Source organism: Melospiza melodia, chromosome 11, assembly GCF_035770615.1.
Source record: "Melospiza melodia melodia isolate bMelMel2 chromosome 11, bMelMel2.pri, whole genome shotgun sequence".
NCBI lineage: Eukaryota > Metazoa > Chordata > Aves > Passeriformes > Passerellidae > Melospiza > Melospiza melodia.
Window position 1 is genome coordinate 15,290,552 of NC_086204.1, and position 19,465 is coordinate 15,310,016.

At 37.6% G+C, this 19,465-nt stretch overlaps 1 protein-coding gene across 1 annotated transcript in view; it reads right to left on the reverse strand.

Moving 5' to 3' along the window:
• Positions 1–19,465, reverse strand: part of RPAP2 (RNA polymerase II associated protein 2) — a 32,802-nt gene that overhangs the window by 13,009 nt on the left and 328 nt on the right. Inside the window, exons 2-11 of the mRNA XM_063165720.1 lie at positions 18,800–18,845; positions 17,947–18,061; positions 17,179–17,277; positions 16,063–16,128; positions 14,753–14,841; positions 12,971–13,006; positions 11,167–12,103; positions 10,765–10,859; positions 8,987–9,067; positions 2,870–2,938 (exon numbers count right to left, since the gene is read on the reverse strand). Coding sequence (XP_063021790.1) covers positions 2,870–2,938; positions 8,987–9,067; positions 10,765–10,859; positions 11,167–12,103; positions 12,971–13,006; positions 14,753–14,841; positions 16,063–16,128; positions 17,179–17,277; positions 17,947–18,061; positions 18,800–18,845 — 1,633 coding nt within the window. The remainder of the gene's footprint in view (positions 1–2,869; positions 2,939–8,986; positions 9,068–10,764; positions 10,860–11,166; positions 12,104–12,970; positions 13,007–14,752; positions 14,842–16,062; positions 16,129–17,178; positions 17,278–17,946; positions 18,062–18,799; positions 18,846–19,465) is intronic.

The following is a 19,465-nucleotide window of genomic DNA, read 5'->3' on the forward strand; positions in this document are numbered from 1 at the left end:
AAGGGCACATAAGTACTTTCAGCAGCTTTTCAAAGACATGCAGACTATGAAGTATGCCTAGGGTCTAATTTAAGCACCAAAACTAGGCATTAATGATATCCATCATGGTGTATCCTCCAAAGAGTTAATATGCACACTCAAACAAAGAGAGGAGAGCACGACCATAACACACTGAAATTCAATACAGCCGTAATGCTAACAGTTATTCTGTCCAGTACCTTACCACAAAAAGGGTTGGGGCACTCTGAAAGTGCTCTGTGAAGTTAAGAACACCAAGTCCTCAGCACACACTAGCCATATATGTTTGAGAAGGAAGTGGTGAGCCACAACACTGATGCACAAAATAGGGTGCAAGCGAAGTCCAACAGTTGCTACTTGAAACAAAACAACTGTGCCCCCTTCAATACAAAACAGAAAATACCTGAAGTCTTAGATTTTTTTTGAGGTATACCTTGAAACTCATGCTCACTCTGCCTTCTTGCAATCCCTGCACCCTGGGGCAGCTGTAGCATGGTGTGGCACCCACGTGGGAAGAGCAAGCATTACCCTCTACCAGGATGCTGCTTATGCAGCTTTACTGGTTAGTGTTAGCAGTGAAATGGTTGTGGAAGCAACAGAAATATGATATGTCATACCCATGTCTGAAACCAGGTCAAGATCTGTGAATAAATGTGAAAGTGTGGCTGAAGCTACCAAAGACCCCCTCTGACTCAGGCCCCACACAACTGTATGATCTAATTAACAGTAGATATGCTAAAATGTGCATTAATGTCTCAGTACAACTAAGGGAGAAGACTTAAATAGGGTGCAGTTCTTTTTCTGAAAATTATTATTAATATATGGCAGGTTCCTTGGCAGACTGTAGGAAGTGAGAAAGGGCCTGAGTGAGAATTTGTGAGGGGCTGTCCACATCCTCAGTAGCCTTTCCCTGCACAGTCTTGGCTTCCACTAAATTCTCAAGCTTGATTAGAATTTCCAAATAATTAAATGTTCTGCTTTAATCTTTCTGGAAATAATGTAAGATGCATCATTTTATTAGAGGAATCTTAACACTCATTCTATCCCAGCTACATTCTTCCACATTCTTTCCTAAGAGGCAGCCGAGAGAAGTTGTTAAAAATCTCAAGATCATGAGCTTGCAAGAACCTTACAATAAGCAGAAATCAGCAGTGGTTTTATTAATGATTTCACTAATACTGTAAATAAAATTTACTCTTTTTAGTGATCAAATATAATTAATTTCTTTAGGGATGGAACTTTAATAAGCAAAAGTAAAAAGAGACTTGGTTCTCTGCTTATACTGACTGCCACCAGGACTGCCAACTACTTGTATAACATTTTAAAGCAGCTGTAAAACAATCATTACTTATGTAAACATTTACAGCTCATCATATGCAGAGACCAGCTACATATTTTAACTTCTGATCAAAAAGAGACACCATTTCCTTAGCTGTACAGAAACTACTTGAAAAATTCATAAGATCTGTTTCACAAATTACCAATTCAACCATAAGAATATATAGTAAAAATGACAAAAGATTTGTTCTTATAATTGATAAAAAATTTATGCCAAGGCATTCAAGTAAAGTTACTTTCTGTGTTCTGATTTAATGAATCATTTGAGCGGTATCTGGCTGGGTGACACAGATGTAGGCTCGCTGAAGCCTGCTCTAATGCCTGCTGGTACCATCTTCCTTGGGACAGCACAGCCAGAACAATGTGTCAGACTGAAGTAAGATCAAGGAAAGTAAGTGCAGGGCTGGGCGTGCCACGAGGCTGGCCCACAATACTTCCTGACCTGTGAATGGCTCTGAGTACCTCTCTGTCCTACAGGCTCCAGTGACCCAGGAAGCCCAAAAGCAGCAGCAGCAGCACAGTCATGAGCAGACTCGGAAATAAAGATTTGTGCAATCTCGTAATTCAAGCTCAAGACATACAAAGATTGGTTGATGGTTTAACCCTAATGGAAGGCAGAGCCTGGCACTGTGAAACCACCAGTGATTTCTTAAACATTTAACATTAGTTCACCTTTTAATACAAACTTGTGTGTGTTTAGCACACTGCAAAGTTTGTGTCTTTAACTTCAGAAAAGTACATGAATTTGCAAAATACAAATTAAGGAACTCACTTGATGCATAACAGCACAGCTTTTATAGATCGTGCTTCTGTGTAGGAGTTTACTGAAAGACACTGTAATACAATCAGGCTTCCCATTAGGGAAATCATTGTAAAGAATTTAATCCTAAAGTAAGTAAAACAAAGCTAAGGAGGATTGTAGGCACTGTGGTACTTAACCAAAAAAGCTAATCCTCATAAAAATAAAATACTTGGGAGGAATTCTCCTGCTAAAAGAGATCTCCCTTCTAAAAGAAGTTTGCTAGAATACTTATACCTATTTGGAAGCACATATATCTTTATATAAATAATTTGAGTTTAATTATAAAAGTGAAACCTTTTAAGAAATTAGAAGCAAAATGAGAAATGAAAAGCCTGACAGTTATGCCAAATCCGAATAATACAATATACATGTCATTTTGTCCTAATGTCAGAGAGCAGAAGAATGTGTCAGCAGCAAATGGAAGAGGGTGAATTATACTCCTATCTCATCCTGCAAGGCCTCTTTAAAACCCCCTAAAGCTTAGCTCTTTTTTTTTTAATATAAATTTGTCTAGCGATAGCATTTGATGCAACGGTGAGGATTCTGTTTTCTCAAGAAAATTTGGTTCATTTTTATGAAAGAAATATTTCTGTTGATTCCACAGTTAGTTCCATGAAATCTTTCTTTTCTTTTACCTGAAAATTCCATCTTGTTCCAATAGGCTAATAAGACAGTTGCACATAAGAGTATTTGACATTTAAGGGTACTTACACAGACAACAAAACAATAGCAATGAGAGTCCATTCAGGCATTTTGTGAATAATATTTCTGTTTGTTAACCTGAAAAATAATTTTTAAAAAGTCAGTACATTTAAAAATAAAAGTAAACAGATTTAAACAGCTCAATTTTAAGTCTACCATGAATACACTGGGTTATAAAGAAGCAATTACAGCTGTATCTGAGCTATTCACCAGCCCTTAAGCTTCTAATGGAGGAATTGCAGAATTGTCAATGTCCCCTTTTTTTAATATGAAAGTGGGATGGGAAGACTGAACAGAAGCAATTTCTTTTAAATTGCTCACAAACAGTCCTGGCTGCTGTGAGGGCCCAGCTCTCACTCAAAGCCCTGGGAAATTCTCCAGAACTGACAAGAGTTTCTGAAAAGATGGACCTTCTTACTCTTAGATTCCATCCTGCTGGCTTCAGATCCAGAGTTGCTGTAAAAGCTGATGTGGACACAGACTGAATTTTATAAGGTGGCAGAGACAATTCTCTGGTGAGTCTTGTTTTTAAAATGAAAATCCAGAATTCTAACTTATGCAATGGCAGCCAGAGCAAATATAAGGGCCATATAAATATAAATGAGGTGTGAATAGAGAACCACACAGGTGTTCAAGTGCTGCTGCACTGGATACCAGCTGACTCCTTTGGCTGAACTGCCTAAAAAACTGGATCTGCTTTAAGTCAAGTACTAATCTGTGTTAAAACAATTAATCTGTGAATTGCTGTCTCAAATTAGGCATGACCCTTGGTATTCAAAACAAGCAATTTCATGGAAAAGTCACAGTCAAAATGAAGCTGTGGCTAAGCAGGCACTCAAAAGAGCCAGCAGAATTATTTGTATTCAGAAATATGGAACCATCCAACAGATAAGTGCCTCCCTATGTTTGCTTCCTTCTTGCTTTCAGTTTCCCTTCCACGACCTTGTACAAATTCAGGTCCAGAATGAAGATACCCTGTCACTCATAGCCACTCCTACAGGCACTGGTGAGGATGGTTCATTGCCAGCAAGCTCCTATCTGGCAACAAATTCAAATCCAGGGTTTTCAGATTACTTAAAAAAAAATTACTTTGGGCAAGTGTATAGTTAACCAAAAAAACAGAAAAAAAAGACTAAAATTGGAGAAAGCAGAACTATTTGTAGCTGTCATTGTTAAAATTCAAATTCTAATAAGTAATTCCCTAAAATTATATTCAAAATGGTCATTAAAATGTAGTTATCAGTAAGATCATTGATAGTATTGGTCTGCATGTCTCTATTTCAGAAAGATACTAAAAATTAATAAAATAAATTTGTAGTGAGCAAAGCAATATTATCCCATTTTTATCCTCAAATCTTCAAACCAAAATACAATATTGAAGCAATAATTACTCAAGTAGTGTCTCAACAGTCTGAGTTTTGTTCAATTATGAAAGGAAAAACAGCATTTTGATCTACATACAAAGGAATTGTCACTAGAACCAAGAGTTCTGGCAAATACTGATTGTATTTGTTATTAAAAGGTTCATTTTAGCAATTATTATTTGAAATAGCTAATGGATTTAGCTGGCAACAAAATTTATACCTGGTAAACTGTTACATTTTTCTGGCTACAGAATAAGAGGCAAAACAAAGGCTGAACATCTTGACTCAACACTGATGACAGTGATAAACACTACCAAGAAATGCCTGATGGAATCATCTTGACAGGCAATTCATATGTAACATTCCAGTTAATCTGTTATGATGAGACATAATGAAAGAGACAGCTCCAAGCCACCTGGGGAAACTCTGTCAAATAGAGAAAGCAGCTTTATTTCAATGCTTTACAAGGAGTTATTATTGATTAGAGCACAGGAAGGTGTCATTCTTGTACACAAACTGAGAGATGCAGTTATTTGTGTCAATTAACTCCTATTCAATGTTAGTATTGATTGGCAAGGTCTGAACACTAGTCCTTGCCATCAATATGGTATTTCTGAAGGAGGTAGTCAAAAGACACAGATAACCAGCAGGACACAGCAGAATGGACCTGCTGATGTACTGCAGTCACTGCACTGCATGAACAGTCAGGCTCCTGCAACTGAGTAACCTCTCAGTACAGCACCTGTCCTAAAACACTTGTGCAGCTGGAAAAAATAACATTTCAGAGGGATCAGAGTAAAGCAAGCAACCTACAGGTGTGAAGCCTTAAATAATAAGGAGCAGTGGAAGGGCAGTCACTTTCAAACAAGCTCTGTGTCAACACCAAGGCCTCTGAAGAGCAAAGCTTTCTGAAAACAGGGAACTGCAGGGCCTCTGTAGAAATGGTTCATTAATTCTTTGTCTTGCCTCTAGCCAAAACTGTTACTTCAGAACAATCCATGAAAGAGGTCACTAGATTTCTGTCCTAAAAATATAATGTGGAAATTTTGAAACTGTACAAAACTTTGTGTGTGCGATTTTAGTTTTGCAGTGAAATCTTTTCTGTTAAAGAGTTTGGCCAAATTCTCCCTCACCTACCTTGAGAAAGAAAACAATATGCAACTTCCCAAAATGGAATGTGCCCACTTTCTTGGCCTGTGCAGGGCAGGATACACAAGCTAGGAAAGCTGGAAGATCCCAAATAGCTTTGTGGGTTGCTCAGTTGCTGGTTTGTGGGTCTTGTGGTTCCCTCCAGCAGGACACGCTGTGGCCACCCAGCAGGACCACAGGGGTTTCACACTGTGAGGGAGCCTGACTGAGCACCTGGATCCAAGGGGCAGAAACTTCCAGGATAAAGGACTGAAGAGTAAGATGCATAAAAACTCCATCTCAAATGACCTCCTGATAACTGACCAGTGCCCAGCCTGCAAAGCAAGGGAACTCAATAGGGGAGTTGTAGGAATCCAGAGTAAATAAAAACAGTAAACCCAGCATCTTTGCAAATGCAGCAGCCTCTCCTTCCTCCATCCAGATTCCCAGGTAGGGGCATATATAGCTGCAGTTCAAGGATCTGTCCATTCTGTAAATCTGCAAACTGACTTCATGGCATTAGGATACAAAGCTGTGACTTTAGGGGATCTCAGCTACCTGTATTTTTTCCAAAACTTGCAGGAAGATGAGTGACTTTAACTAACCCAGGGCAGCACAGGCAAATACTGAAGCATATATTGTTTTTCTTTAGGTTTCAACTAGACCAATTTAACCATAAAAGTGAGCTTTTCTACCTCCTGGAAAACAGCAACATATTTACATAATGTAATATCATTTAGTTTGATGACAACCAGCAAAAATAAGTTACTATTTAATCTTAGGCTTCTTTTGAGAAAAGTCTAATTACTCGAGAAAACATCATTAACATCCTGATACTCCCCTACTTCCACACAGAACTTCATCTATCACCAAGTACCACTGATTGACTTGAAACTCAGAACTTAAAATTCCACTTAACAAGGGTAACAGGTAAAATAGGTATAAATAAGTGTATATACCAGATAACATATATTCAGGATACATACTTAAAAGCTAAAAGACTGTCTTGGACACATGATAAAATCGAGTTGTAACAAGAAGTCTTGAACACATCTCACATCTGATTCCTTGGTAGAGTTCAATGTCAATGATAAGCTCCATAATGGGAATTAAAACACTTGCAACCATAAAATACAGATGGAATCCTATTTTTAAAATGAAGTATTATGCCTTAAAAAAACCCAACCATACATTCAAAATCATTTATCCTCAATTTATATATAAGAAGCTAATTTTCTCTGGATCTTTTAACAAAGTGCCCTTACACACTCTGGAGAATTATTTGACATCTCAGTTTTCGTAACAAAAGCTTACAGGCACTGAGGGACTTTGTTTGGGAAGAGCTCTAACCATTCTAAAATGTCTCTTGAGATCTCTCTAGTGTGTTTCTTAGCAGTGGTGATTGAATAAATGCTGCCCAAAGGAGGCTGAACTGCAAGTGTTCCTTTAAAAACCAATGGAGCTGAAAATCGTTGTTGCTTAGTTCACCACATGCTCTTTTACCCTTCTTCAGCTAAGCTCTACTACAGCCATGTGTTTTACCTACTACCCTTTTTGCCAGGCTCTTCAGCCTGAACTATCTGCAGTACAAAAAGCAGGAAAGAGCACCAGCATTTTTCAGTGCTCCTCCATTGTCATTAAGCATTTGAACCACATTAACAAAATAACATTTGAATTTCTATACCTTATAAATACAAATACCCTTTAAAATTTATCCCACATCTCCCTGCCAAAGCATTAAATCCAAAACTTAAGAGACTACTAATATTAAATAAACTTAAACCTACATACCAAATTGGGGATTCAAGTCTATGCCTTCATCTTAATATCCATGAGCTAGCTCTTGTGTACCAACAATCAGTAATGCAAGACAGAAAAAGGGCCCAAAGGTTTTTATTTATTCTTCACTATTTCCTATATTTTTATATTATTTTGCTATCAGCGACAACAAAACTCCATTTATTTTGAGATATATATTATATGAAGGCTTTTAAAATTCTTGTATAGCACCCACAAATGTCTTTAACCACCCCCCACCCAGATTCCTGAATTTCTAAGCAGCTGATCTGGAATCTTCACCATAAGAGAACCCCAAGGAGTTGCTACCATCACCTGCAACTTACTTCCTAACAAAAATGACACAAAAAATAAACTCACAAAGTGTTATCTAAGAAATCAAAACAGATTAGAGGAGACCTTTAAATTATGATGAACTACTGTTGCATGAACCAGGAATTGGGTTAAAGACCAAATAAATTTGATTTGGTTCTATTCTGTAAACCCACAAGTGTGTGTGCATATAGGTGTACATATAGGTGTTTTAGAAGTCTGTTTTGGTTTCAAGTCTCATTTGCTATAAACCACTGAAAACTTAATATTCATGCCCTATTGTCTCTGAATAGCAAAAGTAATTTGAGAACCTCCAGGCCTTCTTAGATAATCAATCATTAAAAAGTAGTTTGAAAGACACCAAAAGTAGTTTCTCTACTTTTATCAATCCACGAGCTAAAGTGACTATTAAGCATTTAAACTGCAAAGCAATAAAACTGTTTTAAGACACAAGGATCTTACTCAATCAATAGCTATCTATACACTATATGCAAAAACATTTTCACTGGTTTCAGTGGTGTTGTTAAAAGAAAAGGCAAGTCAGAACTTTAAAGACTGCAATCACAGAAACAAATTCAAACAGTATCAATGTCTTTATTTAAAAAAGATCATGCACAGATGAGATGCACAGTTACCAGAAAGGAAGAGAGAATCTTCCACAGTAAGAAATCTTGCAGAGAGACATCTGTGTTTTAGTGGTGTCCTTCCAGACACGGAGTAAGTCGTAAGAAATTGGGTAGAGCTGGGTTTCTACTCACCAAAGCCCAGACTCCTTGTGGCAAATGCTACATGAATGAGTTTTGGAAAATATACATGTAAACCTCATACAGGCTGAGGATGTGCGAGGGATGTCTCAAGAATGACAATGAACACACAGCTAGCAACTGCTATTGCTCTTTTTCTGACAATACTTGAGGGTGAAGGACACAATCTAGGTCCAGGCTATGACAGTTTTCTCCCAAAGAAAACCTAAGAATGTTCAGAGAAGTTACCATTCTGTTTTCCCTTCTTCTTTATCTCACTGTTTCCAAATACTGTCTTTAGTCCTACTGACTGACCTGTGGTGATGAAAAGTGCTCAATAGATCTTCTTCCCTTTGAAATCAGGAACAAGACAGATCCAACTGACTCTAGAAGTTACTGGTAAAAATTATTAATCAGATTTAAGCCATTTAGCCCAGCTGCAGGAAGCTAGGGCAAAAGAAAAGGACAGATCTCAGAAACTCACGCTTAATAGGAGGTGACGAGGTAGCAGAACCTTTAAAAGACTCACCAGCATCCTCCAGAGACCACTGGCCTAGTTTTTAAAAATCTACAAATACTCCTGGTGACCTAGCCACTGTCAGGAGCAGGGAAAGGGCTGACTTGTTAGTCCACAGGGAATGTGACATTACCTACATGAACACGCAGCAAGAGAAGGGGAAATCTGCAATAGGGCCCTCCTCTCTGTGCCAAATCACAAATCATTCAACTGCATGTTTAATTCATCCATTTATAAAAATCTCTAAGTAAAGACCAATACTCACCGGAAAGTTTTGACAAGATTTTTTAGCTCTGTGTAAACATCACCTGAAGCAATCTGAAGAGGGCCCAAAACTGCAGATAATCTAGAAGGCAAAAGACACCAGTCAATATACATTTTCCTCTCTTTCTAATTTCTTCTGAAGTAGGATTTCCACCAAAGCTTATCAAGGTTAGTAAAAAGGAAAAGAGATTGACTTCTGTGCAGCAGATGAGGCTGTCATTTCAGCGCTCTCTGTGCGCTGGTTGGGCCAACACCTTCACAACTGCTTGTTTTTAAAAATAAGCTCTAGTTCTGTGTGAATGTGGAGATTTAAACATAATTCTACATTCACCTTTCAGTTCTGAAAAAGTATTTTTACAATTATGAGGATTAGAACTACAGGCCTTATACATTTTTTGACGGTTTATATTTACTTGGCTCAAAAATAACAATACAAAAGGAAGCTGCATATCTAAATGGGGTATTCACACATTATATACCTGCTAACCTCAGACTCACACAGATGCAACAGAAATGTCAGTCCACTGTGATCTTGGCAGATGAAATCTAGATGATAGTTACCAGAAAATTTCAAAAGAAATAGACAGGTTTCCTCCTTACTTATCTGTGCATAAAAAGGACAGACCACACAAACTGCACATACTCTTTAACTAGTTGTCAGGATTCCCAAATGAGGGAAATAACATCCTTTGTTTTTCACATTTAGGATTAAACTTTTGCCTCTATTTACTTGTTAAATAGTTAAAATTCTCTTGTATTGGAATATCCAGTGATCTGCACTTATATGCACATAACACTTACTGCATCAGTATTCTGGAAGACTGCATATTTTACAAAAACTGAACACAGGGTTCTTATGATGCTGGGCATATTCATTGCTTTATCACAATGAAAATTATCTCTTGGTTGTAACAAAACAACTGCATCAACTCAGAAAATTTGAAAAAAATCGACATTTACAGACAAGACACTTGGGGGATGGTTTGATTCCATGGTTGTGGCCTATCCACACATGGTGCAGGTAGAGAAAAACAGAAAGGATTTTCCTTTTATTTTGGCAGGGATGGGGGGCTTGGTGTGAGGTTTTAAGTTAAAAAAAAGGCTTCTGCAAAGCCTAGTTTGGCTAGGTAACACAAACTACAATGACAGAAAAGTAAATATCACTACCAAAGCCAACAGAATCATGACCTTCAAACTCATTTATCTGCACTGCCTTGACAATGAGAATATTTTCAAGGTTCTCCCAACTTTGACAGATTCATAATTCTAACAGCTACATCAGAAATGCCTTAATCTCTTTTGTGACTCCAAAGCCCTTTGATGCATATGAAGAAGGTCTGATGTTTGCAAAGCTTTAAGATCCAATTGTGAGGGCCTTTAGTGGTTGTAGCTAGGGGCATACTGATACCAGCCATCCAAACACGCATTACAAACTCTCTCTTTGTATGACATATCTTAAACAATTACAAGGATTTGTTTACAAGTAACAGTATGCTTAATGTACAAGACAAATATTTGAACTCCTCTCAATCAATTTCAAGTTTTTCAGTCCAAATGTAAGCAGTTGGTAGCTACAGACGGTGCAAACTGGCACTTACAACTGGACTACAGCTGACTATTGCAGAAATAAGTAAGTCCTTTAGGGCAATAATGGGCTTAAGTTATGACTAAGGCCATCTAGAAAGAGCCAGGCCCATCCTTGGATGTGTTTGTTACTTAAAATAATAATGAACAAGCACCAACTTCAGACTGACATTCACCAAAGTAAAGGGTACTTACGCTTTTCTCAGTTTTTCAAGGACAATTCGCTTCCTAATCTGCATTTGTGCATTTGAATCAACAAGGGGGAAGGTGAGATCCTCCTGCTGATCATCCTGTATCAGACAAGAAATTTTAACAGCTATAACCTAGTGTTTAACACTAGTCAGTACATTAAAAAAGTCATAGATAATCAATAAATATTTAAACATTAAATAACTTTTATCTCTGAAAAAAAACCAACCAAACTCCTTTTTAATGGGCAGACACTTGTATAATCTGATGCAACATAAGTATGCAGCTAATGGAATTTTTCTCTATGAGAGATACTTATCCACTTATGACAGCAGAAACAAAATACTAATTCTTTGAAGGTCTATTCAGGCTTCATACAGCCTCCACACTGTTGCAGCAGACACTTACTCTGTCTTTGCTGGGATGCTCCCCTTCCTGTGCTTGTGTCGCTGCCTCCTCAGCCAAGACATACCTTCCTTTATAGAACTCTTTTACCCGGAGTTCCAGGAGCTCTGTTTCTTCTTTTAGCTTTTCATAACTAGGCACAGGCTTAACTATTCCACTTGAGCCTGTGAAAGGCAAAGAGTAGTTCAGACTGTTTTCAGACTCCCCTACAGCAGCAGTGCTGAGATCATCAGGTGTATCTAAGTCATCCTCATCAAGTTCTTCAGTCTCCTGGCTGACAGATGCTATGCACTCTGATGAGTACAAAGAAGTATAGTTTGGGCCATAGAGAAATTTTAAAGTTTCCTCAGTTCTCCACTCCATAAGTGTTTGCCTAAGTACTTCTAGTAAACTGCCTTTGGAATTAACTGGATGCCTCAGTTCAGGGTTTTTATGTTCTGTTGACTTAGCTAATGTTCTTTTAAGATGTTCTGCTCCTCTTTTGCTCACACCTAGAAAAACTATCTGTGATCCATATGTATTTTCAAAGATTTCTGAAGCACTTGATTTCCCAGGAGCAGTATTGTCTGAAGGTGGTGCAGTTACTTCATTATGAACAGAGCAAGCGTGTCCTTCTTCCTGAGTGTCTAATTTACAATGAGAGAGTTGTTCAGTGGCTTCTGCCACATCTGCATCTTCAGTTTTAGGGCTGGCATGGACTTTCTGAGCAGGCTTCTTTTTGAGTATGCTTTTTCTGTTCAATTGCTGTGCAAAATTGGCTGAACTTGACTGACTTCCTGGTAGGACAGAGGAAATAAATTCTTGTTCCGTATCAGTACTGCTGTCACTGGCTGTGTCATGAGAACGAGATTCGCATGGATCTGAAGATATCCTAGGATTTTCAATGTCAGATGCTTTAATTACTTCATCACGCAGTTTCACCTCTTCTCCAGACTGTCCACTACAAAAGAAAACACAAATCATCAGTGAAATAAGAAATGGCTATTATCTGCAATAGCTTCTATTCTCATGTAAGAATGATAAACGAAGCATTTCCCCCTTAATAGCAGAAGTGTAACTTTTTGCTTTAACAATCATGTGCTCTTCTAAAAGTCTTCCTGAACTCTAAGAGTTGTACTATTCTACAATCAAAATGACAAGCATAGACACTATTTAGAGAAGTGAGTTCTCAGCTGATTATTGGTAGTTAGAAAAGAACAGTATAAACAAAATATTATTAAAGACAGAACAATGTCAGACTTAGCATCATGAATAGTGCAATTTTACAATAAAGACAGGCATGTTAACATATGTAGGAATACAGTACCCATAAATCAGGGGGACAGCTGAGCTGTTTCAGCATATATAAGTTTGCCACCTAATGGCAACATGTTGCTAAAGAAAACAAACAGAAAGTGCTCAATGCACAGCAAGGTACAGCGAGATGACAGAGTAGCGTGATTTCATTTTGGCTCAGAGACCTTTTAGATTAAGAAGTACAGAAGCTTTCATCACATATAATTGGCACAATTTTCTTTATAAAGAATAGATGGCATAAAATATTCAAAGTACAAACAGTGTATTTGTTTCAGATTTCAACAGGCTCAATTAAGACACACAATCCAAGACCAGCTGTACACTAAATCATACAGATCAAATATGCTGGGTTAGAAGGAAAAACAAAGGAAAAAAACCAAAACTTGGCATAGGTTCTAGTAAGGTCTTTTTTATAACACAACAAATCAAAGATTCCCTTTGCATCTGCTATGATGCTAAATTTCTAGCTATAAGTGCATCTAACAACAAAAACAAAAATTGCTCAGTGTACCTCCGTCCCTCCTTCAGCAGCTCTATGTCGGGTGGTCTGGAAAAAGAAAACAGAATGAACATTTTCCTGCTAAATCTATTCTCTTGAAATACACATGAATACAAAACCAGTTGAGTTGGGAAGGGACATCTGAGGATCTTCTAGTCCAACATCCTCTGTTCAAAGCAGATCACCCTTTGATCTCTTCTTCAAACAAGAGAACATGCCAAGATCCTCATAGATCATAAGGTTCCTACAGTAAGGACAATTCTGGGCTATTTATAGAAAATTTTTACATTATTTGGAAAATGTTCCAAATAATGTAAAAATATGACTATTCATGATATTTTTACTTATTTTAAATTTTACTTTGTTAAAAATAAGGCTGTCAAGTTATATATTTTTTAAAGAAAACGGTTTTCAAAGGTTTCCAGAAACAGAAATATTACTAAATAAATTCTGACGAGTTTCTTTCCAAAGCCCTACTTGCAATTAATCTACTTCAGTTATGAGGCAGCATGACAGTCTTATTCCTCTCATCCAATACCAAATGTTAAAAATCTAATGTATCCTGTGACTGAAATAAAACCTCTTAAACAGACACTAAATGCAAGTCAGTGCACCACTCATATCAATAAACAGAATTTGGAAAGTAAAGGTGATAACACAGAGTGATTTAAATTATTAGCTCCATATAATTCTTCTTTGGAGTTTTAAGTTGAGGTTGTAGTCTTTTCTGTCAAAGGAATTTCAACTATTCTACCGTGTCAGTGTGTGCACATGCATGTGGTTGTGTAAAGAGGTGTAGCAAGCCAAGAACTATCTGGGAGTTTGCTGGTTTGGTTTTTTGAAAAGATCATCTCCCCACCACCAACCCAGAATCAATAATTAACTATGTCAGGCATAAAAGAACTATCCATTTTTGATGTGAAGAATAAAGGGAGATTTTAGAAACACTTTTCCTGACAATAGCAAAACATTACCTAAAAAGCACTGGTATACTTAAACATTTAATGAAGAGTCTAGTTTTACCTACTAGAATACCTCAGACCTGATGAGGCTGCTCTAAAGCTCTTCTCTCATTGACCATATATTTCATATGACAGATATAACTCCAGCTGGTTTCTTTTGTTGAAAGCCAGGGACTATGAGAAGCAGCATCTTGGAGAATGAAAGCTGAGTAAATTTGCTGAACAGTCTCTATGCCAGTCTTTGCTGTTCAACAGTGACACCCATTGGCTCCACTGAATATTTGCAAGCCCGTGTTTCCTAAGCTGGGAACATGGACTGCATACACTGTTCCAAAATGTGTATTGCAGGAAGAACAAGACACGGGCAATCAGAAATTTAGACTGGATAAAAAAACCTCTTCATGTTACAGACTGCTTTCAGATGCAAGCATTCACTGTCTAAGCTTAAGATCAATGCCAAGTGCTGTGCTAGAATTAGAAAATCTCTTGTAACAGAATAAGATTATTCCAACCTGTTTGTAAAAATTCAATCCCAGTCAGTCCACTTTAAAGTTAATAGGAGTTAACTATTATTTTTGACTAGTCAGCCCTCTAAACTAACATGGCCACGTCTGCTAAGTAGATGAGAGTAGTACTGAACCATGCCAATTTCTGTAACCCATACAGCTACAACACTTCTAAAACAAACACCATGCTAAGCTAACACGTTAACATCAGCTACCTCTGCTTCAGACAAATCATTTTGATGTGCTGCAGCTCTTAATTACCACTGCAGATGCATAGAGAAATAATATTCTCAAAAGGTGCAATGAATGTGTAAGATTATACTTACTTTTCCTCTTCTCTCATCCACACTGGACTTTTGGAAATTTGAGCTTCAAAATATTTAGATGCTCTATAGCAAAAGTTGCTGCAAAAGGACTGGCAATGAGAGAAAGCAAGAAAACATTACTAAGGCCAACTTTAATACATAGAAAGGTACAACAGTAATTTCTTTTAATGCCTGTAAGATTAAGTACCAATACTTGTTTCTTTTCAAGCCTATGGCCAGGTTTTCAGTTCATCTGAGAAACCCAACCTATCAAATAGGTCTAACCCATTCCACACAAGCCACATTTAGCTGCTTCTTTCTTCCCCATTTTTCTGCTTTCTGCACTTTTATTACACACTGAGAAGCAAACCAGTGTTGGATTCTATATAACAATAATTTTAAAAAGCCCCAACAAACCAAACTTTTCAAAGAGGAACCCATAATCCAATATGCTGTTCATACAGTTTGAAAGACATATACAATAAAATTCAGATGTCTAATAATGAAAATTTTTCTTAGCAACAGAACCTGCTATTTTGCAATAATTAGAACACCTAAAAATTTGCAGCATCTTTGAAAACCAGATTTGCAAACTTGCATCACAAGGGAAGAACACAAATCATCCCACTTCTTGTTCGAGTCTTGCCTGATTTCTTATGAAAGCAATTCCTAAAATTTTGTGTATCCCAGATTTTTAATCAGAGGAAAGGAATGCATACTAGTGACACTGAAGAAATGTGTTCTGTAACTGGAAACATTTATGTTACAGTTTAGTGTCTATGTGCCTTAGGTGACTGTGTATCCTGTGAAATGGCAAAGATGACTTTTTGCAACCACCTGTGAATATACTTCCAGAAACATTTTGTGAAGAGTTAGGTTTTATGTTGAAAAGTCCTCAAAAAAGAAACCTAAACGTTCCCCTAAAAAGAACACTAAGGGACATGCAAGATGTAACTTGTGCTACATTACTGCAGACTTCAGTGGTTGAAAAGGGTGTGCACTTTGATCCTACTAAAGCTCACTGACTATGCTGGAGCAAAATAAAGAACACTTCACAAACGCCTTGAACAGATCAGCTGTGCCACATTCAAACACCTATCCAAGTAAAACTTTCCATCTTATGTTTAAACTTAGAAAACCATGTATTTTGTCTCAAAGATATCATGTAGGAAGTGAAATGCACAAAAAATTTCAACAGTTTGTGAAAATTATTTTCATAAGAACCAAACCTATTTGCCTCTGAATCAAGCCACCATATGAATGCTGTTACAAAATGCATTTCTGATGTCGCCACCATTAAACACATCCTAGAAATACACTTCTTACCATACCTTTCTTTCAGTGATATCATAAACTCTGTTCGTTTTTGTTGAGATTCTGTACTTCTGCTTTGGCACCTAAAATAAATAGTTTCATCAGCAACATTGTCAGTTCCATCATGAGTACAGAGAAATCTTCATTCTTAATTCACATATTTGGGTATGTGCAATATATTCTGTTTAACAGAACTGCATAATACTACCACCTTTTCTCTCAATTCTTCTGATGTTGCACCTTCTCAGATGTAAGAATGGCAGTTTGTCTTTAATCATAAACATCTCATTAATCAGTAAAAGGCAGCTCCACAGCTATAAGAAAACCAGTGCTGAACATAAAACAATGGAGCTGCCATGGCAAAGCTTTCCTCATGTGTAAGTGCTGAGCATTTACAGACAGGTCCTTCCTTAATCCAGATCTATTTATATGCACGTGAGACTGAACTGTCAGACCCCCACAACCACCCAGACAAACCCAGAGGAACTTATGCAAACTGTAACAGTTTTGAAATGAACATCAAATCAAATAGATGAAGTCCAAAACAGTAAATTGTTTTGTACATGAGCAGAATGTTTTCAGATAAGCACATGTAGCACTGGTATTACATCACAGGTTATCTAACTGACCTCTGAGTTCTACTTAAGCTCTCACACATCACACCTAAAGAGAGGTGACTTTCATATTGCCACAGTTTACATACATTTTCATAGCAGATATATATGCATTCACATAATAATATCCCTGCACTGTATTGTTTTTTCACTTCAATTCCTCTCATAGACATCTGTTGCTACACTGACAGAAGAACAAGATTTCTAAGTTTTTCCATTCACAAAGGAAGGCCATGAAGTCACAACTCTTTCATCTCTATCCCTGTCAGAACAGATCCACACATTGTGATTCTGATCATACAGTAACTGATTCTGTCATACAAGAACTGCCCTCTACTGATCAAATTTCACCTTTCACTTCAGAAAGATTATACTGAAATGGAATTATATAATGCCTGGCTCCTTACTTGACAGTAATCTGTGCTTAATATTCTAAGTTTAATATTAAAAAGAAACTGCAAGAGAATAAAAATTGTGAAAAGTTTCCTTTGATAACAGCACGAAGGAAAAGCAACTTACATTTTCCAGCTTATTGTGACATAGAGGATAACCACACAGTTTGATGATAGATCGCTCATCAACAACATCTTTATAGTGAGATGGAGTAATACATTTTCCCTAAAATGACAAGAAATGCTTCAACAATAGACACTGGAAAACTTGCCAGTTTTGTACTCAAAACATCTCTTAAGCATATAGATATCTAAAATTTTATAACAGTTATCCATTGAGTTTAATAAACAACACAGTAGAAAAGGTAAAAGGGCAAAGAGAGAAGGAAAAGAGACCTGGGCATTTCTTTTTTACATATACAAAAAACCTTCACAGTTTTGCCTCTAGTGTGGCACCTATTTCTGTAATTTTCCTCTATTTACATGTTTGGTACACCTAGTAATCAGCCTATTTACAACCTTAACAAGAATAATCATCATACCATTTCAGCAAAACTCTGCTGCCAGATAACTGTGGTGCTTTATAGAGACTTTGTGTACATTTACAGATGGTATGATGTGAACCTAAATTTTTACAGCTCATCTGTCAGTCCAGAACCACAGAGGTATAAACAAAGGCTGTGAGAAAAGAGTGAGGATTCATTAATGTACACAGTCCTGCAAAACTAGGGCATGTTTTCACTGCAGAACCCTTAAAAATATGGAAACTGTTACCACAGCTGGTAAGACGGAATCAATGGTTTGGCTATTTCAAACTGCAGCAAATTGTTCCAAAAACTTTTTTTAAAAGTATCACACAAAGATGCAAAACAGTATAAAAACTTGCAACACCTACACAATTTAGAAGGAACTCTTCAGTTATGTCCTCTTCCAGGAGCTGCTCAACAATAGACAATGCTTTTTTCTCACATTCAATCTTGTGTCTCAGTGCAGCCTCCAGAGCTGCTTTCCTGTAACAGAACAGACATGGAATGATACAGAGGGCAGACTCCATAAACAATTTTCTAATCATATTTTTATCTTTTTTTCTGAAATACAGCTTATATTTTTCTGTATCACACCATGTTGGCCAAACAAGTAACAAGTAACTGGACTAGTAATTCTGTTACAACTACAAAGGGTTATATATTTTATATTGGTTTGCTTTATTTGCTGGTCAAGAAAAGTATTGACTCTTACTATATTGCAATACATTCCCAAATTTTCTTGCAAGAGGGAAATCCAGAACTGGCTGGACAAAGAACCTGGGACAATTTATGGAGTGTTGTCAGGAAAACAGGAACTGGGTAAGACATGAAGAATGGGAAGAAAAAAAGAACTAGGACATGACTGTGAGGTTACAAAGTAAAGGTAGGAATAAAATTAACAAATGTCTTCTCCTGAGTGTTTTTTAATGTAAATAATTATAAATGGCAGGTATGTAAAGAAGTTAAGACAACAAAAAGCAAGCAATCAATTTTGGACATCAGATTACAAACTTTTAGTTTATTACACAATGCTCAGATATGCATGCTGTTAGAAGCTACACAGCATCAGTCCAAACATGTCCTACATGATGTTGATGCTGGTGATTTACTGAAATTCATTGTGGTACTCTGAGAAAGCAAAGCCTCTGCAGTACACAGACTGTAATTCCAAAGTGAGATAAAACAACACAAATATCACATACTGTTCCTCAGAAATTATACCTTTGAGCAGCATCTTCATTTTTCTGAGCAGCTGAATGCTTATTTCCTAGAAATCAAATATACAAATTAGCGTACTTTCTTAACAGTGGAAGATGCTGGAACGTGAAAAATATTAAAACGTCTAAACTGTAAGCACAACCAAGATAATTTCTTAGTAATTATTACTGCTTTTGATGGCTGTGATTTCAGTAAGCTGGTATGCAACTACCATTTAGATACACTTTTTAAAGTGCGAAAAGAGACAGGCCCAACTTGTATCGTACTTTCATTCACCACGTTCTGTATACAAAAAAAAGGGGAAAAAATTCTGAAAAAATTTTGTGCCCGCCACAGACCCGCCGTGTCTCTTTACCCCGCTGGTAAAGCCCAGTTTTACCCCGGCCGTCCCCAGAGCTGCCCCACCGCAGAGCTTTGCTCCGGGCCAGCTCCACCGCCGGTACCTGACACGGAGCCGCTATTGCCGCTCTCGGAGCCGCCCAGGACGGCCCCTGACCCAGCTCCCGACCCGGCTGTCCCGAGCAGCCGCTCCCCCACGACAAGGGCAACAGCAGGGGAGACACCGCGCTGTCACCCTGGGAAGGACGCAGCGCTCCGGGCAGGGCTCAGCGCTGTGACCGCTCAGCTGCACGGCCGCCATCACAACCCGTCCCCGCCGCTCCGAGCGGG